Source organism: Lutra lutra, chromosome 17, assembly GCF_902655055.1.
Source record: "Lutra lutra chromosome 17, mLutLut1.2, whole genome shotgun sequence".
Classification (NCBI taxonomy): Eukaryota; Metazoa; Chordata; class Mammalia; order Carnivora; family Mustelidae; genus Lutra; species Lutra lutra.
In genome coordinates, this window is record NC_062294.1 from 35,779,737 (window position 1) to 35,801,712 (window position 21,976).

At 35.2% G+C, this 21,976-nt stretch overlaps 1 protein-coding gene and 1 pseudogene across 1 annotated transcript in view; both read left to right on the forward strand.

Moving 5' to 3' along the window:
• Window positions 1-21,976, forward strand: part of ITFG1 (integrin alpha FG-GAP repeat containing 1) — a 311,563-nt gene extending 289,587 nt beyond the window's left edge. The window contains exons 15-18 of the mRNA XM_047712521.1: window positions 13,613-13,737; window positions 14,364-14,446; window positions 17,924-18,041; window positions 20,580-21,976. Of these exons, the coding sequence (XP_047568477.1) occupies window positions 13,613-13,737; window positions 14,364-14,446; window positions 17,924-18,041; window positions 20,580-20,639 (386 nt within the window). The 3' untranslated portion in view covers window positions 20,640-21,976. The remainder of the gene's footprint in view (window positions 1-13,612; window positions 13,738-14,363; window positions 14,447-17,923; window positions 18,042-20,579) is intronic.
• LOC125090081 (uncharacterized) lies at window positions 7,233-7,377 on the forward strand (annotated as a pseudogene).

Genomic DNA, 21,976 nt, shown 5'->3' on the forward strand with positions numbered 1-21,976 from the left:
GTCCACTTCGGAAACCAGAGTTTGTCTTTCTAACCCAGAGAATGACGGCTGAAACATAATTGTACACAACCTCAGAAAAGTTTACCTCCTTAATGTAAAGGAGCACTGACCATTAAATTAGACATTCACAGTCAGTAACGCCCAGTGCAATTTGGTTTTATGAGTGTTGTGGATTTGTTTCATTGTTTCCCTTCAGATTATTTTTTACATGCACTGGCAGTATTTTTTATCATACCTTCATTAGATGCTTTGACCATTAAGCTGTAGAAAAACAGTTATCAAAGTGCACCTCGGTAGCTCTGTCGGTTAAGCATCTGACTCTTGATTTCAACTCAGATTATGATCTCACAGTTGTGAGATCGAGCCCCCTGTAAGTCTCCACACTCAGCATGGAGTCTGCTTGAGATTCTTTCTCTCCCTCTTCCTCTACCCCTCCCACCACTCATGCTTGTTCACTTTCCCTCTCAAAATAAATAAAATCTTTTTTTTTTTTTTTTTTTTTTTTTTTAAGAAAAGCAGTTATCAGGGGCGCCTGGTGGCTCAGTGGGTTAAAGCCCCTGCCTTCAGCTCAGGTCATGATCTCAGGGTCCTGGGATCGAACCCCGTGTCAGGCTCTCTGCTCAACAGGGAGCCTGCTTCCTTTCCTCTCTCTCTGCCTGTCTCTCTGCCTACTTGTGATCACTGTCTGTCAAATGAATAAATAAAATCTTTAAAAAAAAAAATAAAAGCAGTTATCAAAATCAAACTACTCAATTCCAAAAATAGTTAAACATAGAGTTACCATATGAATCATTAATTCCACTCCTAGGGATAATATTCCCAAGAGAATTGAAAATATGTGTCACATAAAAACTTGTATATGAAAAAAAAAACTTGTATATGAATATTCATGGCAGAGTTATTCACAATAGCTAAGAAATATAAATGAACCAAATGCCCATTAACTAATAAATGGGTAAACAATGTGGTATATCAATATAATGGAACATTATCTAGCCATAAAAACACAAAACATTGTAGAACATGGATGAACCTTATAAAATATTCTAAGTGAAAGACATCAATCACAAAAGACTGCATATTATACAATTCCATTTATATAAAATGTCTAGAATAGACAAATCCATAAAGATAGAAAGGGACTGAGGCTTTCCAGAGACTGGGGGAAGGAAGAAATGGGAAATGACAGCTAATAGTTACAGGGTTCCTTTTGGGGGCTGATGAAAATGTTCTGGAATTAGTGGTGACACTTACACAAACTTGTGACTATATTGAAAACCACCAAATTGTACACTTTAAAGTGGTAGACATTGTGGTGTGTGAATTATATATTGATTTAACAAAAAAGAAATTTAAAACTATATTCTAAATTTATAACTGGGAAGCAGTTGACAGATGGAGTTTGAACCAGAGTTCCAAAACTTCCTGATTTACTACAAAAGAGAAATTAGAAAAAATTCCATGAAAAATTGGTGTTACACTATTTTTCAGGAATGTGAAGTTAAAGTTCAACCTAAGGAAAAAAAAAAAGAAAATATGAGGAATGGCTATATAATAATCAAAATAACAACTAACATTTGTATAGTGCCTTGCAGTTTTCAAAGCACTTTCATTAACCATTAAAAATTAAGTACTGGGGGGCGCCTGGGTGGCTCAGTGGGTTAAGCCGCTGCCTTCGGCTCAGGTCATGATCTCAGGGTCCTGGGATCGAGTCCCGCATCCGGCTCTCTGCTCGGCAAGAGGCCTGCTTCCCTCTCTCTCTCTGCTTGCCTCTCTGTCTACTTGTGATCTCTCTCTGTCAAATAAATAAATAAAATCTTTAAAAAAAAAAATTAAGTACTGGTGTTGTAATTGCCTCACCAAATCCATGCAATAAGTGAGACTGTAATTCTGTTTTTAAGGATGAGGAAACACTCAAGTTCTATTTTTCTGTTATATCTTTAAGCATTTCCAGGTCAAGGTTTATATCTTTTTCATCTCTGTGTAAAAGGCATACATAGTATGCATTCAGTATATGTTTAGGTGAATAAATTAAAGTTTAGGAAAGTCAAGGGACTTTAAAAACCAAACAAAGCAGTGTTAAAGTACTGTCTTTGGCATTCAAATCTTGTTCGCTTTCCATAATACCACATCACAAGTCTCCTGTGTCAGGGAATTTTTTTGTTCAAGTTCTAGTCTAAGTTGATGTCAGATTATTATTAAAATGGATGCCTTCAACAGTAATTGTTGATATGGCATATTATATAAGACCTCAGGAAATACTAAAGTTAAATGATTATACAAATTAGACTTTGTTATTTACTACCAAATCTTCTGGTTAGTACAGCGAATATTTACTAAGTGCCCATTAGGTGTCTGCCACAATGCTATACCCTAGAAATAGGGCATAGAAAGGAATATATCACTAGACTGGAAGCAGCTCTGCACCTCCTTCCATGGTGCTATTTTCAGTCTAGTAGGAGGTTCTCCCACATATTTCATCACTTTATCCTTGTCAATTTTCTAGAAGTTGAGTTCACATATGATTCCAAATACTCCAAAGAAATAAGTCAAATGTTAGTGGATGCCTTCACTCTCCATTATAAGTCACTCATCAACTACCAGGAAAAGCGGCCAATAATTGTTTTAAGAAGCTTTCCATAGGGGCACCTGGGTGATTCAGTTGTTAGGCATCTGTCTTCGGCTCAGGTCATGATCTCAGGGTCCTGGGATAGAGCCCCACATGACTCCTGCTGAGCAGGGAGCCTTTCCCCCCCCACACTCTCTCCCTGCCTCTCTGCCTGCTTGTGATCTCTGTCAAATAAATAAATAAAATATTTTTTAAAAGAATACACCATAAACAGCAGTTTAACTTCTAGATTTTCCATCTAGGCTATCTGATTTGGCAAATATTTACAATGAAACTTATCATGTGAGATAACACAAATTATTACCTCAGGTTGGCATTTAGGTAAAAGAGACTGTGGTGATTGGTCTAGGAAGATTTTATTAGCTATATCAGAAACTTACTCTGTTAGCAATTAAAACACCAGCAGCAAGGGAAAGCAAGTGCCAATGTATTTTTAAATTTTTAATTTTATCATGTATCAAGACCTTTTTAATCCATTGGTTTTTGTAGAATCCTAATCATTCTTGACAACTTTGTTATGAGAAAAAAAATACACCCGTACCTGGAACAGTTTTTCTCCATGCCTTTGCCCTGCCAGGAGGAGGGATGGTGTACCAGTCACCTAATGAAAAGAGAACACCTTGATTAAAGGAACATCTCTCACTTACAATGGAAAGACTAAAGGCAGACATGACAATATACCAGAAGCATGATTTTCTTAGGCAGCTAGAAAATTGAAAACAGGCCATTAAAGAGTACAGGCCAATGAGTAAGAGGAAACATTGCTGGCCAAATCGTTTAAATCAGAGTCCCTATGTAATGAAGTACAGTTAATATTAAATCTATTTAGGAACATATTTTTCTTTCAAAATCTTAACTTCATTTTTCTTAACCTCTAGCATTCATGTTATTATCCAGCTTGCCATTCTGAAAATCACAAGTTTTCCCCACCAAGAAACACAGTTCCCTACCTGATGGTCTCATAATGTTTCCTTATAGTAAAATAGAATTTAACATGCACACCACATGAAAAAAAGATGATGTTTCTTTTAGCATCCCCCTACAGGCAGTGAAAATAGTCCTCTAAAAATTTCACTCCATCCTTTTAACTATCTTGAATGATCCAGAAAACCTGAGCTTATTCTAGTATAGACCAAGGGCTAGTCCATATCCACAGTACAGTCTTTTGCATGATCGAATCCTTCGTGGATGTAATTGGATTAAACTCTTCCTCAGCAAGTTGATGCCTGTTGTAGAAGATCAGCAAAATACACCAGCCCCATCTTCCAGAACTGCTTAAATAGCCCAGGCTTTAGTTATAGAAGGGAATATCACAAAGCCCAATGCCACAGCCTAGATTTATAAAAGTTAAGAAAGGCCATGTTAACTGGAAGAACTACATATAAAATGTTATGGATTCCCAGATCATATCCTAGGACACTACAAAAACAGATCCAAGTAGTAAAAATCATGGGGTACCTAAGTGGCTCAGTCAATTAAGCATCTGCTGAGGAAAGGTCCTGGGATCCAGCCCTGTGCTGGGCTCACTGCTCAGAAGGGAGCCTGCTTCTCCCTCTCCCTCTGCCCCTCCCCCTGCTCAGGCTTGCTTTTTCTCTCCCTATATCTCACTCACTTGCTCAAATAAATAAATTTTTTTTAGACCATAAAAGATCAAATGTCATTGGATGGGGTTATTCAGTGTCCTTAGAAGTCCTTTTTATAGAACAGTAAGACAAATATCACACTTCTTTTTCAACTGAAAATAAGATCACAGGTGATGATGAGAGGTGTGGGCTTTGGAATTAGGCTGCCAAAATTAAAACCCAAGCTCCACCATTTAGTAACTATATGTTTTTAGTCAAATCATTTAACCTCTTGATTTCCCCATAGTCAAGTGGCGATAATAGTACCTACCTACATGCAATTATTGTTAACAACTACAATAAGATGCAAAAAACACTTGCCGTAGTTTTTGGCATATCATCTGCATTTAATAGCTGTTAATTCTTATTGCTTCCAGAGGGTATTTTCTTCAGTTTTTATACTTTGTCCTCTCTCAGTGTTCATCTCCATTTTAATTGATGTCAATGTACTCTTGATTCAGAGCTGTTCATTTTAGAATAATGAATACTTCTCAGAACAATTTTCTCTCCCAAGAAGAGGCATGTTTTTCTCTAAAGTTGCATAAAATATTGGTTGTTTGAATGTGTGCTTTTATCTCATTCTTATAGAGATGGTATTTTTCCTCAAGCCAGGGCAGTGCCAGAAGAGTTACAGACATTACTGTTAGATGCAAATTCCCAGTGGCTTAATCCCTTGCAGGGAGATAGAAATTAGTGTCCTTTTGACTCAGAATCACACACATACTCACACACTCACATACTCACACACCAAGATGAAATTTTAGTTTTATTCCCCCTTCGGCTAGTGAGTTTTCCTTTTGCTTTTCTGCCCCTTAAATCAGCATATATACAGTATTTAAGTTTTATTTTTGACAAATTGACATCAGAGCCATAGTTATGATAAAGTTCATATCTGGTATTCTTTTTTGTTTTTTTTTTTTTTTAGATTATTTATTTATTTATTTGACAGACAGAGATCACAAGTAGGCAGAGAGGCAAGCAGAGAGAGAGGAGGAAGCAGGTTCCCCACTGAGCAGAGAGCCCAACGTGGGGCTCGATCCCAGGACCCTGGGATCATGACCTGAGCTAAAGCCAGAGGCTTTAACTCACTGAGCCACCCAAGTGCCCCCATATCTGGTATTCTTTTTTAAAGATTTTTTTTTTTTTAATTTAACAGAGAGAGAGATTACAAGTAGGCGGAGAGGCAGGCAGAGAGAGGGAGGGGAAGCAGACTCCCTGCTGAGCAGAGAGCCCTATGGGGGGCTCGATCCCAGGACCCTGAGATCATGACCTGAGCCGAAGGCAGAGGCTTAACCCAGTGAGCCACCCAGGCACCCCCCCATATCTGGTATTCTTGAACAATGAAATTGGCTTCAGTATCTTACCTCAAAACAGACTGCATGGAAATTATTAAAGTGGGATTTCTCTCCTGTCCTGCCTTCTTAATTACTTTAGACTCTTAAATTACAGCATAATCTATTTTACAATAGCATTAGGCAGTCAGGATTATATGTCAGTTTAACATTCTCCTGGAGAATAAGAATGAATCAATTTTAAAAACTGCTACTTTTTTAATTACATAAATGTGTATTTGAACTGTTTTGGAAAGTCAGATTATGATGTAGTCATAAAAGAACATATAGGCATTTGAATCTGATGATTAGGATATCACAAATGCCTTTTATATATTTATCATTAGGTAGACTGGGATCTACGTGGTATAAACTGATACAGTATTTTCTGTACTGGGATCTATGTGGTATAAACTGATGCAGTATTTTTAAGTTGAGAATATATTATAAGACTCAGGTTTGGTGTATTTGGTGGGTAAAATTCTTTATTCATTCTTTGGTGAAAAAATACATACTGAGTGCCTAATATATGCCAGGACTGTTCTAGAATCTTATGATATAGAAGTAAACAAAAGAGACCTAAATCTTAGCCCTCATAGAGATTACATTCTAGTAGGGGGAAAGAGGCAGTATATTATGTAATACTATTTAGTTATCAGGAAGTGATAAGAACTGTGGGGCAGGGGAGGATAAAGCCAGGTAAAAAGGATAGTCATCAATTTTCCGTAGAGTGTTCATAGCAGGCCTCTCTGAGAAAGTACTATTTGAACAAGATTTGAAGGCGGTAAGAGAGTTGGACATATAGTTATCTTTTGAAGAATATTCTTGGCAAAGGAGAAAACCAGTGTCAAGGCTGGAAGGTATAAGCATCTGTGCAATTGTGAAGGAACAGTGAAGAACCCATATCTTAGAGCAGAAGGAAGAGAGATTAAGGAGTAAAAGATGAAACTGAGTGCAGATTAGAGGTGACCAGGGAATCAGGAGATATTGCTTAATGGGTATGGTATATTTATGGGGTGTTGAAGCGTTTGGAAACTAGAGAATGCTGGGGGTTGCATAACATTCTGAATACACTAAAGGCCACCTAATTTTTATACTTTAAATAATGGATAATTGTACATTATGCGAATTTCACCCCTAAAAAACAATAAAGAAATGGAATGTAATAGGTGCTTTCAATTGAAAAGTAGAAGAAATGTATAGTACACCTCTTTTTTAAAAATCAAGTTTTCTTTTCTATATCATTCTGCAGGTGTCTTAGCATAATTTGTTGAAGAGACTATTCTCTTTTGTTTTCCTTTTATTTAAATTCAATTAATTAACATAATATATTACTGGTTTCAGAGGTAGAGGTCAGTGATTCATCAGTCTTATATAGTACTCAGTGCTCATTACATCATTGCCCTCCTTAAATTAATGCCCATCATCCAGTTATCCTTTCTCCCAACCCTCCTCAAACTGCAACCCTGTTTGTTTACTGTGATTAAGAGCCTCTTATGGTTTGGACGAGACTATTCTTTTATCCAATGAATGTCCTACTTTATGACCCAGTATTCCATATCTAGGAATGCAAAAAACTAATCCTGATGCAGACAAATATTGATGTGCAGGGATGTTCACTAAAACATTATTTATAATGGTGAAAGATTAATCACTTCTTGGCCTTTTGGCTAAGATCAAGTTTAGTATCTACTCTTGCCAGTTTGATAATAGTTTGATAATAGGGATATCAGTTTGATATCACTATCAATAGTGATAATAGTGAAATATAGTGAAAAATAAGGAGAAATCCATCATCTCCATCATCTCCCACAATAGATTTTTTTCAATGATGATACAAGAGGATTAATGTAGGCAAGAAAATTGTTTTTGGTAATGTCTAGATTTTAGAAAAATAATTTTTAAAGACATATATAATAATAAGTGTCTTTTAACTTTTAGTTTGGTTTTCTCAGTGGGATTTCAGTGTTGGAATAATCTTTCTCTCTGCTTACCCATTTTTATTTACTTCTTTTTAAAAGATTTTATTTATTTATTTATTTGACAGACAGAGATCACAAGTAGTCAGAGAAGCAGGCAGAGAGGAGGAAGCAGGCTGCCTGCTGAACAGAGAGCCCAATGCGGGGCTTGATCCCAGGGCCCTGGGATCATGACCTGAGCTGAAGGCAGAGGCTTTAACCCGCTGAGCCACCCAGGTGTCCCTGCTTATCCATTTTTAAAGAATTTTAATAATATGAGAAAATACTCATAAAATAATACTGAGTGAAAAGCAGTGAAACTAAACTATGCTAATGTGTTTGTGCATGCACATGCCTAGGGAAAAAAATTACATGAGTAAAAGATTGCTAAAATGGTGCACCTGGGTGGCTCAGCTGTTAAGCGTCTGCCTTCGGCTCAGGTCATGATCCCAGGGTCCTGGGATTGAGTCCCACATGGGGCTCCCTGCACTGCGGGGAGCCTGCTTCTCCCTCTCCCACTCCCCCTGCTTTGTTCCCTCTCTCACTGTCTCTCTCTCTATCAAATAAATAAATAAAATCTTGGAAAAAAAAGTATCTTAAAATATAATAATTATCTCTTCATTTTGAGATTTTGAATACTTTTATTTTCATTATTCTTTTAATAATTTTTCAGTTTTCTTATTAAAGATACTTTTTAGTTTCAAATTTATGTTATATGGTCTTAATAGAGTATTAATAATAAATGTTCTTATTTTGGTTCTTTACAGTCAGGTAATCATAGGAAAATAATTTATATGTCTAGTTTTGTCTCTTAAGCCAGTCTGCTGATAGTGTAATGAAATCACTATATATTTGATTTTTACTTCGACTATGTAATAATAAATTTTATGATAACATATAGTTAATATGTATTATTTATTGTGCAGGACAAGATACTCGAGTTTAATCATTATCATTCGATTCTACTAATTTGTGATTTATTGCTTTACAATTTTATATACATTATTTAACTTTTTTTAAATGCCTTTCCCTAAGAGTTCAATGTTTCTTTACATTATACATATCCATTTCTAACATAAGAACTGTATTTAAAAAATTATGTATACTTTCAAATGATTTCATATTTCTGGGTAATGTATAGTGATGTTAACAGAGTCCCACTGAATATTAAAATATTTAGGTATTAATTAGTCTTATCCTTTAAATGTTCAGTTTAATTATGTAGGAAATACCTAGCAAATATATACGCACATAGGGAGAGACTGACTTTTGGAATGCCAGTGTGAGGAATACATGACCCTGTTCTCCTCAAAAAGGAAAAAAAGGTACTGACCACACAGCTAATATCAACCATTCAGAACTCTAGAAACTAACCAAAGCCACAGAGTGGAGTATGTTGTCTATCTAAGAGGAACTACTAATCCTCAATAAAACTACAGGGTCTGTCACACTTTAATTTGGGGCTATTCCCACCCAAGCTCCCTTCTCTACTGAGTGATACAGCAATACAGCTGCCATGAAAAGCCAGTAGTTCACAGTCAGTAAACAGGATTGACTGAATTAAAATTCCCATCCCCAAAACACAGTCAGTATTTTATCTAAACTAGCAACTCTCTGGAAAATCCCCATTCTTAGGATGTTGGGGCTATTTTATTATACTTGGAGTTCAGCCCAGCAGTAAAACATAATCTACTAGCAAAATCTAAGCCACCTAAGCCTAAAATTTCAGGTGTAGTGAAACAAGAGCCTGGCCAACTATAATAGGAAGTCCTCAGTGACTAGGTAACCATAGGCAACTTTGCAAAAGTCCAGTATATTCATGGGGATCTAGAAGGCTGTCAACATGTCCAGAAAGGAAACTACTTCATTCAGATATTTAGCGTGCATATACTACCTTGAGGCCCTGCTCAAGCAAGAAATGAAAGCTAAAGCTATCCTATAAACTCCGTGAAGTTTGAGGACATGCTTCCTCACACAAATCCTCCAGACAAAATGTAAAAGACATACAGACAACACTTCTAAGGAAGTCTTGTGTACCAGCCATTGGTTATACTGATCCAAGTATGCCCCCTAGGAAGTCAGAGTGAAGACAAAAACTTTAAAAATAAGAAAAGAAAAGAACTTTGTGGCAGGGAATGCAAAACCTATAGAATTCATCCAGGAAAGTCACTAAACAAATGAACAACAACAACAAAGAAAACCAACAAATCCTTAAAGGGAGATGGCTAATACTATAGTTGTTATAAGAAGTCCACTTTCAACACAAATTATAAGATATGCAAAGAAACAGAAAAGTATGCCACAAACACATTTTTAAAAATAAATAAATAAATAAAACAACAGAAAATGTGCCCAAAGATATTGGACTTTGTTGACAAAAACTATAAATCAGCTATTATAAATATGTTCAAAGAACTAAAAGAAACCAAGATTGAAGAATTAGGGGCAAGTATGATAACTATGTCTCACTAAATAGAAAATGGAAATAAGGAGATAAAGATCATTTTCAAAAATCAAATAGAAGGGCAACTGGGTGGCTCAGTGGGTTAAGGCTCTGCCTTCGGCTCGGGTTGTGACCTCAGGGTCCTGGGATCGAGCTCTGCATCAGGCTCTCTGCTCAGCAGGGAGCCTGCTTCCCCCACTCTCTCTCTCTGCCTGCTAACTTGTGATCTCTCTCTCTCTCTCTCTGTCAAATAAATAAATAAAATATTTTTAAAAATCAAATGGAAATTCTGGAGGTGGAAAAATCATAACTGAAGTGAAAAATTCAGTAGAAGGCTTAATAACAAGTTTGAGTTGACAAAAGAATAAGCACACTTGAATACAGACCAAATCTCAGCATACAGAGTATACAGCCTGGGTTTCAGGGGAAAACTTCAGAGGAGTACCTGGGTGGCTCAATTGACTGAGTGTCTGACCCTTGGTGTTGGCTCAGGTCATGATCTAAGGGTTGTAAGATTGAGCCCTGCATTGGGCTCTGTACCCAGCAGGGAGTGTTCTTGAGATTCTCTTTTTCCCTCTCCTTCTGCCCTACCCTCTCCCCCTCTGTCTCTCTCAAATAATAAATAAATCTTTTCTTTTCTTTTAGTGATCAGAATTCTTTTTTCTATTTATTTGTTTATTTTTATTAACATATAAAGTGTTATTAGCCCCAGAAATAAATCTTAAAAAAAAAAAAAAACTCAGAGACCTGTAGACCCTCCATCAAACATACCAACATATGTATAGGGGAATCTTAGAAGGAAAAGAGAAAAGGAGGCAAAATAAAAATCTGAAGCAATAATAAAAATATCTGAAGCAATAATGACTGAAGCCACCCAAATTTGATGAAAAATATTTATCTGCTCATCTAAGAAGCACAGCCAATTTCAGGGAGAATAATTTAAAGAGATCCACACATAGTCGAACTGTCAAAAAAAAAAAAAAAAGACTATTGATAGCAGCAAGTGAGATGCTACTTTCCACATCCAACAGAGCCTCAATAAGTTTAATAGCTGACTTCTCACCAAAAAACCATAAAAGCCAGAAGGGAGTGACAGTTTCAAAGTGCTAAAAGAGGAGGCAGAATCTGTCAGTCAGGAATTCTGTATGTGGTAAACCTATCCTTCAAAAATGAAGAAATTTAGACATTCCTAAATAAACAAAACAGTTCATCTCTAGTAGACCAACCCTAGAAGAAATGCTGAACTGCAAGGACAACCGGATAGTAATTCAAATCCACACAATTAATTGAAAAAACACTAGCAAGATTATAGATAAACATAAAATATGGTAGTGCCTCATTTTCTATATGATTTAAAAGACAACTGTATAAAGTGATCATTATGAACCTGTGTTGATGGGTAGACAATGTATAAAAATATGATTTGTATAGTTAGAGCACAAAGGAAGGGGGACACCAATAGCTATATTGGAGCAAGTTGTTATTTGCACTAGGAATTAAGTTTTTTATTTTAGTTGATATGCTAACTATAATCCCCATGGCAACCATGAAGATAATAATTCAAAAAATAGAAAAAAAAATAACTGGGGAATTAAAACGGTACACTAAAAACATTTAACAAAGCAGCAATAGAGGAATAGAATTAAAAAGACCTAAGATGGGGCACCTGGGTGGCTCAGTGGGTTAAAGCCTCTGCCTTCGGCTCAGGTCATGATCTCAGGGTCCTGCATTGGGCTCTCTGCTCAGCGGGGTAGTCTGCTTCCCCCTCTCTCTCTGCCTGCCTCTCTGCCTACTTGTGATTTCTGTCTGTCAAATACATAAATAAAATCTTAAAAAAAAAAAGACCTTTGAAGATAGAACTACCCTATGACCCAGCAATTGCACTGCTGGGTATTTACCCTAAAGATACAAACGTAGTGATCCGAAGGGGCACGTGCACCCGAATGTTTATAGCAGCAATGTCTACAATAGCCAAACTATGGAAAGAACCTAGATGTCCATCAACAGACGAATGGATAAAGAAGAGGTGGTATATATACACAATGGAATACTATGCAGCCATCAAAAGAAGTGAAATCTTACCATTTGCGACGACGTGGATGGAACTAGAGGGTATCATGCTTAGCGAAATAAGTCAATCAGAGAAAGACAACTATCATATGATCTCCCTGATATGAGGGAGAGGAGATGCAACATGGGGGGTTAAGGGGGTAGGAGAAGAGTAAATGAAACAAGATGGGATTGGGAGGGAGACAAACCATAACTGACTCTTAATCTCACAAAACAAACTGAGGGTTGATGGGGGGAGGGGGGGTGGGGTTATGGATATTGGGGAGGGTATGTGCTATGGTGAGTGCTGTGAAGTGTGTAAACCTGGCGATTCGCAGACCTGTACCCCTGGGGATAAAAATATATGTTTATAAAAAATAAAATTAAAAAAAAAAAAAGACCTAAGACCTGTACAAAATCAGTAGTAAATAGGAGACATAACTCCTACCTTATCAATAATTACATTAAATGTAATTGGAACAAACACTCCTATCAAAAGGCAGAGATCGGTAGAATGGATAATCATATATGAAATGATTATGTGCCATCTACAAGAGACATTTTAAGTACAAAGAAAGTACAGAAAAGTTGAGGGGCACCTCAACTGACCGTTAACTAGACTAAAAGACTCAAATTACTAAAATCCAAAGTGAGAGAGGATACTACTTACCACCCTTCACAGAAATAAAAAGGTAGCTGCACATATATACAGCCAATAGCAACTCAACGTCATTAGTCATTAGGGAAATGCAAAAAAAGCCACAATGTGGTATCACTTCACAACCACTGGAATGGCTGTGATCAAAAAGACAGATAAAGTGTTAGCGAGGATGTGGAAAACTTGGAACTTTCATACAATTGGTGGGAATATAGAATGTGCAAATATTTTGGAAGACATAAGTTGACACAGACACTAGTGTGAATGCGCACAGCAGCATTATTCATAAAAAGATCACACATGTACGACTGTATCCATATGGATCTCCAGAAGAGGCAAATATAGAGAAAGTAGATTAGTGGTAACCCATAGCTGAAAGAGTAAGGGTTAGAAATAGGATTAACTGCTAATGGGAATGGGGTGATGAAAATATTCAAAATTTGTGGTTATGCCTCAACAACTTTTTTAATATACTCAAAACCACCACTTATATATTTTAAATGGGTGATGTTTATGGTGTGTGAATTATATCTCAAAAAGCTGCTTTCTTTGAAAAGTGAACCATTAATGGTAATGAACCAGACATTCCATTTCACATTTTTATCCTTAAAGAATTAAGTTTTGGGGGCGCCTGGGTGGCTCAGTGTGTTAAGCCGCTGCCTTCGGCTCAGGTCATGATCTCAGGGTCCTGGGATCGAGTCCCGCATCGGGCTCTCTGCTCAGCGGGGAGCCTGCTTCCCTCTATCTCTGCCTGCCTCTCTGTCTACTTGTGATCTCTCTCTGTCAAATAAATAAATAAAATCTTTAAAAAAAAAAAAAGAATTAAGTTTTGGCACCTAAATTGTTAACATTTTATCATTTAACATTTGATGAAAGCAATGTTTACAAAGATCCTTTTTTTTTTTTTTTTAAATAAATTTAGCTGGACAACTCAGCCAATCTGCACATTTAGCCCTCCAACTACCATACAATGTACTTGGTTTAGGTCGAAGTGCAAATTTTCTTGATCATCTGTATGTTGGCATTCCCCGTCCATCTGGAGAGAAGGTGAGTAAAAATTTATTGTGTTTACAATTAATCTGTCTTAATAAATACTATTCACATATCTAAATTCAACTATATGAATTCAAATAATTAAATCTTTTTTAATCTCTTTAAGGAGAATATAGAAAAAGAGAAATAAGTAGTGACCTATCTAAGCTTATCTTACATAGAACACAGCATAATTTAAAGATACAGTTTTCCACCACCTTTCATAAACCTCATGACCTCCTGTCCCTCTTTCCTGCTTTTTCTCTTCATCTTCAGTATCTAACATAAAATGCATTTTATTGTATTTCTTGTCATACCTCATCTCCACTTGAATTTTAGCTTCAAGTGGCACTTGTACATTAGCCCTATGAACAGTGCCTGCTACACTTTCAATAAATATTTAGTAAATTAATGAATCTATGAGACAAATATAATCCTTCCCTGAAAAGATCAAAAAAAATTTTGCCAGCAGGGCCCAGGAGCCCTGTTTGGGGGTTAATATATATATAAATTTAGCTTAATCCATACCTAGGATTTCAATTAATTAAGGAGCACTTAAAGCTTTTTTCTTATTTATTTAGAATAATAATTCTGTTTTTAAAGTATACTAGATGTTAATTGTTCTTAAATTCTTTTTCCAGTCTATACGAAAACAAGAGTGGACTGCAATCATTCCAAATTCCCAGCTAATTGTCATTCCATATCCTCACAATGTTCCTCGAAGGTAATGTCCTTGCTTGAACTGATCTTGGTAAAAATACTGTCAACTGAGAATCATTTGTAGAGTTACATGTTTTTAAAACTCTCTCTGCTCCTGCTCTGTTCCCATGAGTCCCATCACTTTAAATGACTAAACATTCCCACATAAAAGGTCCCTGATTTTTTTTATGAAGAACAAATTAAATCTTACTAGAAAAACAGCAAGTTAACTAATTAGGGATTTATACATATTCTGCTTCAATGAACTGATCTTTAGTTTACTAGCTATAAATTCTAAAATTTCAGAATGCTGAACTTTTTAATAAGCATTGATCTTTCAAATAAATGCTTGGGAAGTATATATGTCCCACAGTGGTTAGGCATAAGTTTTAGAGTCAAACAGACCTTATTAGCAGAATATATTCCTTTTATAGGAATAGCGTTTAAATCTAACTCCTTATCTTTGTTCAGGTTTCTTTAATTACTAGAGTGATTCCACTATTTTTAAAAAGTAGGTGATAAAGGTATTTTTTTTTTTAAGATTTTTTTATTTATTTATTTGACAGAGAGAGATCACAAGTAGGCAGAGAGGCAGGCAGAGAGAGAGGAAGGGAAGCAGGCTTCCTGCTGAGCAGCAAGCCCGATGCGGGACTCGATCCCAGGACTCTGGGATCATGACCTGAGCCGAAGGCAGTGGCTTAACCCACTGAGCCACCCAGGCGCCCCGGTGATAAAGGTATTGACTAACACTCAAATTTCACTGGGAAGACTGTAAGTTATTCTTAAGGCTAGTCTGATATCAATATGAAAAAATAACCAAAGAGAAAGGGTGTAATGTATCTATGAATATGTAACCAGTGAGGTCCTGCTTTGTTACATTTCTTCTCAAAATGGATGCTGTATTGTTACTTACTAAATTTTTAGATGGAATTGAATCCAATGATTTTGCTAGAACCAGTTCATGTCAGCTCATGAGCTGATTGTATACATCTAAAATTTTATACACTAAAATCAGCTATGATGGGAGTATTTACAATATGAAAATTGGCAACTGCCAATCAGGTCTTTTTCCCCACCCCAGAGAGCCAGTTTACCAGCATACCACAGGATGTCTCTTATGGTGGATTTAAGGGCTTTAGAACCAAACTACTTAAGAAAACAATTTATTACAACATTTGCTTGAAATAAGATAACATCAGTAGAGGGGCACCTGGGTGGCTCAGTCAATGGAGCACATGGCTCTTGATTTTGGGGTTGTGGGTTCCGGTCCCATGTCAGGTATAGAGATTATTTTAAAATAAAATATTTTTTTAAAAAAGACAATATCACTAGAAACAATAATAGTCTGAGTTCATATTTTTTTAATGAATCTCTATTATGTGTTTGTTATTTTTCTATACATGAAATTTATAACAAAACTAGAAAATCTGTATCATGAGTAGGAAAATGTATAAATTATGGTACTTCTGGATGTTGTAATATCATGACATAGAACAATCTCTTAATATAGAGTGATAAACGAAAGACAATAAAAGGAAAATGCATTTTAGAGTATGTATAGTAAGAAACCATTTGTGATTTGAAAAAGATATATGTGCATATATATCTATATACGTATAAAACATCTCTGGGCGGATATGTAAGAAATTGAGAAGAATGACTGCTTCTGAGTAAGAAATTAAGGACTGGCCTTTCATCCCATTTTTTTCTTACCAAGATTCCTATTTTCATAGTTTTTTAAAGTCTATTTAAGAATAACTACCAAAAAATCTCATGAAAGAACTTTTTTTTTTTAAGTATGAGGTAAGGTACTGAGAATAGTTAACCTCAACTAACAGTATTTGTTTCCGTAGTTTTTTTACTTTTGAATTTCTAGAAAATTCTATTATAGTTTTCTTTTATAATCTCAACATTTTTCATGTTTCTCTTGCTCTTTCTGAAGAAATGTTCTTTTCAAATTTATGTACATAATAAAAACTGAATTGATTTTAGTTTGAGGTATATTTTGAGATTTATTGACTAGAGGCTAACTTACAGATCAATAAATTTTAATTATCCCAAAATAAGTCAATCGCTACTTGCTATTCATCAGTATGATCTTACTTTTATTAAACTTTTATGAATGAAATAGGCTGAATGGATTAAAAAACAACACCCATCTATATTCTGCCTACAAGAGACTCACCTCTTGTGATGTAAAGACATGCAGAGACTGAAAGTGAAAAGAAGGGGAAAATGTTTCATGCAAATGGAAACCAAAAGAAGCTGGGTAATTGTACTTACATCAGACTAAAATAGAATTTAAAACAAAGACTATGATAAAAGACAAAGAAGGGCATTACATAATATTACAGGAGTCAATCCAACAAGAGGATATAACAATTGTAAATATTTATGCACCCAACACAGGAGCACCTTAATATATAAAGCAACCATTAACAGACCTAACGGGAGAAATTGACAATAATGCAATAATAGTAGGTGACCTTAAAATGAAAATATATCTATTACCTATTTTCAGAGAGAACAGAATTCTTTGTATATAACCACCTACAGTGTTGATGATATTAGACCCCAATTTTAAGCTTTTCAAGGTATCCAAGTGCTGTATGGACTGTTTTAAAAGAAAGAGCTAGTTCTATTTATGGACTAGTTTTAAAAGAAAGAGCTAGTTCTATTTATACTAAAGTCTGTCTATTGCCATTAACACTGAGGTACTAAAAGTGATTTTTTTTTTTTAAGATTTTAATTTATTTGACAGACAGAGATCTCAAGTAGGCAGAGAGGCAGGCTGGGGTGGGGGTGGGGGACAGGCTCCCTGCTGAGCAGAGAGCCCGATGTGGGGCTTGATCCCAGGATCCTGAGATCAGCATCTGAGCCAAAGGTAGAGGCTTAACCCATTGAGCCACCCAGGTGCCCCTAAAAGTGATTTTGTAAGAAGTCTCAACATCATTGTAGTAATGTAAACCCTCCAACATGACACAGAAATGATACAAGTGTTTTTACACAAGCCATCTCACTACACCCACTGAGATATATGGCTGTTTTAGTTGGCCATAGTACCTGTGTAAACAGGGGTCAAAAAATAAGGTGATAGGAGATCTTATCAAAATCATGTAACTATGTAGCCTTAGAGTCAAGGTTTCAAATTCAGCAAGTAAATTAAGATGTAAAAACAATGTCTAAGATTGTCCTAAGTGTCCTTAATAAGTTTACTTAAAAATAATTCTCATGGGATCAAAGAAAAATAATGAAGCATCTCATCAAAAATTCTATCCAGTTCTCTGAGTAATATCTGAACTCTGCAGGATCATCAATATTCTTAGCCCTATCTAAATTTAATTGCTGTTGTTTATTTATAGTGAATGGATAGATGGGAAAATGAATTAATGGATGAATCAACTGATTCATTAATTAATAGCTATTTGCTTTTCAGTCTTAGTAGAATTTTATTATTTTTGAGTTAAAATGTGTAATTTTAATGATTCTTTTTTATCTGCAGCTGGAGTGCCAAACTGTATCTTACACCAAGTAACATTGTTCTACTTACTGCTATAGCTCTCATCGGTGTCTGTGTTTTCATCTTGGCAATAATTGGCATTTTACATTGGCAGGAAAAGGTTTGTTCATTTAAATGAAACATTAACTTTTGTTAATTTGTATTAGTAATATATTGCTCTTTAAAAACACTATATTTTAAACTTTCCTCAAATGACTAAGATTTTGTGATTTTTCACATTCTATCCATAATGTCCTCTTATTGATTTTAATTTCTTTCATCTCTTTAAGTTATTAATGTCTCTCAGCAATTCATACAAATCACAAGAAATTAATTTAAAATATCAATGCTGTATAATAGTAATAAAATGATCACCCAGAAATTACCAGGTATATTGAAAAACTTAGAAATAATTTCATGAAGGCCTGAAAAATGATAATTTTTTTTAATAAGCCTGTGTTTATTATCTACTGATAAAGCCATGAACACGTTTTTCCAGGAATAACATCTATGGCTATATAAAGAATTAGAGCACAGAGAGGTTAAATGATTTTCTCAAGGTTTGGGTGGAAGGTAACAACTAAAGTAATAAACATCTTTTCCATCTATAAAGTATGCTTTGTACTAAACTAAACATTTTTTTCTTTAGTATCAGCCCTAAATAATAATTAAAAACAACAGTCCAAGTGTAGATTTTTTTTTACAGTGTTTATGAGGAGGAAAAAAGAGGCTATCACATAAATTTACTAGTAGTTTAGATATAAATTGAAAAAGCTAATTTCTGTGAAAATGTGAATATGAATTAAGTACATGAATTAATATGAATATATATTAAAGCGTATAACTAGCAGTTTCCAGCAGTGTTCCCAAAAAAGGGCTCCTTCTTCCCATAAAAGTGTTTTCTTTTGGATTGTCTTTGGATTGTCATGTCCATCATAATAATTTTTTGATAACTAAATTTACTGTGAATTTTAGCTGTTTTAACTTAGGAAAAAGAGATCTTAATTGTGATAAATGTCCATAGGTTTGTCTCTTCCTAAAAAATTACTCCTTTATACATCAAAAATGACAACAGAAACTTATAAAGTCAGTTAATTTTAAGATTGCAACTTAAGACATAAAATAAATGGTGATCCTATATACTTTTGTCCAGAAGTGTCAGAACATAGTCTGAAGTACTACATAGCTCTAGACCTATAAGGGAAGGAAATTAATTTTATTAATTTCTCAGATCATCTGATTATAGTGTAAACATTGTGGACTTAAAATAATAATGATGCAGTGGCTAAAAATTGAAGTTTAAATACAGATACGGATTCGACCATGTATACTCTCCTGTGATACTATGGTTCATCTCCTACCTCTTTGACCACTTTCTTTCACCTAGCTGGGTGCTCCTTTCTACAACTTCCTAACCACAGTGTCTGCCCTAAGTCGTCTTCTTTCTACACTTTTCCTGCCAGTTTATCCAAAACCACAGTTTCAAGGTATTACCTCAAATATCCCTAACACACATCTGTCCCTAAAGTTCTCTTAGCCCATTTCCAGCTGTCTCCATGACATCTCTACCTAGATCACTTACAACCACCTTAAAACAAATATTTTAAAGCTTTGTCTCTCTGCTTTCCTACTTACCTATAAAATTTGATCAGTTGCCCTCTGATTCTGCTTCCATGACGATCCATGCGGCTGACTCCATTTCTGCATTTCTACTCCCAGGGCTTTAGGTTCAGCTCCTTGTCCTGTCCAGTCCTGCCTTACCTCCCTGAATCCATTCTCTCTCTTTTTGCTCCATTGATCACATTGCTGCCATCTAACTCATCATCAGATTTAGCCTTAGTCATGTCACTCCTCTGCTCAAAAATCCCTGCCTAAAATGTGTCAACTCCTTAGCCTAGCCTTCATAGAACTTCCATGTGACTCCACCATATACCTTCCCAACCTCGCTTCTTACCAGCTGCTTTCACATATTCCCTCCTCCTGCCGACTTCCATGATTGCACCTGTTCTACCCCCGCTTGGAAGGACTGCCTCTCCCGCTCCATTTCCATAAACACCATCTTTTCAAAGCTTTCCCTTTCCTCACTCCAACCTAGAAGTAAGGTCTCTCCAAGAATATTAGTGACACTTTTCACTTTTTTCCCTGAGATACAGTTATTCAATATGTTTTGGCTTTTTCTTTAAGTTTTTTGAGAACACGATACAAAACTGAGGATTTTTTTAATCCCTCAAAATACAAAGCACAGTACTTTGCTGGGAGTGGAGGGTCAGTGAATATATGCTAAATCAATAGATTAAGGCCAAAATAACTAATGTACCTTACCTAGATTCATTTATTACTATTAGTGCTTATAATGGGAAAAATATAGTTCCATCCTTGTAGAATCTAATGTTAACTACTACTTTCAAATAAATAGTAAATGATAACAAACTAAGTATTTAAGGAATATTTCTTATTGGTTTTTAAAATTAATTAGTGGGTTATTAATTATAAAATAGCTACTGTAAACTAAACTTTCATGATTATTATGTAATAAAATCACATCTTTTATCTACTATTTGCTTAGAGATTTGTTTTTTTAATTACTTTATATTTCAGAAATGAGTGTTTTCTTGACATTTTCCTATTATTTATAAACTAATCTAAAATTCTTTTTCAGAAAGCAGATGATAGAGAAAAACGACAAGAAGCACATCGGTTTCATTTTGATGCTATGTGACTTGCCTTTAATATTACATAATGGAACGGTTATTCACTTGATTAATTGAAACACTAAATTTGGCTAATAGAAGAAAGTAAGAGATTTTGAGTATTATTTATAAATGATGTATCCTTTGGTAATTATTGAAAAGTATTCAAATAAATGTGGTCTGAATGTGTCACAAGGTCTTTTTTTAAAGCACTTTGTATACAATAATTTGGGTTATTTAAATGTGCTGTACATTTTTGTTACTTTGTGGAATGTGTTGCATGTACTCAGGTGTTTCTGTATTTATAATCTTACTAGAATAATGATGATGGGAAAAGATATGTATAAATAAAAATAAATGAGCAGGGATTTTTGTGTTCCACTTGAATTGGTCTTGCTTCTTATTCTAACAGTACAAATTACGCCTTTGTGAATGTATCACAGATAACGTTATTTCACCTTAGTCACAGCAGGTGACGACACACGGGCTAGAGCTTAGATACTCTGGCTTTGGAATTGCAGTCCAGCGGGCTTACCTTAAATTCCTGGTTCAACCACTTCCAAGCTGTTTGAATTTGGTTGTTAACCTCTGTGAGCCTAAGTTTTCTTGTTTACAAATGGGGCTAGTAATACTACTCAGCTTGGGTTTGTAAACATCAGATGGGATGATGGATGTGGAGTGCTTAGCTTGGTGCCTAGCACAGAGTTAGTTAACTGCTCAATAAGTGGTACTTGTCATGATTACTATTATTAGTTGTTTTGTTTTTTTTTTTTACAAACTTCTAAAACTAATTATCAAAATATATGGACTCAATAGAATGTAATTTTCAAGCATGAGGAAATCATATTCTTTGGGAAACCTAAATTCTTAGTGGTTGGCATCTTATATGACAATTTATTACTTGCTCATATTAACTAAAAATTATAGTACCCTCCAAGAATATGCACTAAAATTTTTCATTTCAACACTGATCGTGATCCTGTGATAATGAAGAACATTTGATTTCTTGAAAGGAAACTGCTATAGATAGCATCTAAGAATGCAGATCTTCAACCACATTTTTATGCTCAAAAGCATAGAGTCTCTAGTTTACATTCAGACTTCAGTGCAAATTTTTGTGAACTTCACCTCACCAAAAAGCTACTTTAAGACTTAAATCTAAGACTGGGAAAAGTTTATTATCAATGTTAATTTTCTAGCAATGGACATGTGATGGCTATAAAACACAAAAACTTACCTAATTTTGTTCTTCGTGTTATTTTTTTTCTTTACAGTTCATTGAGAATGGCATGTGTATAAGTGGTTTACTTTGTGTATCTGAGCATGTTAATATGTCTCCTTAATAAATACTGTGTATTGAAACAAA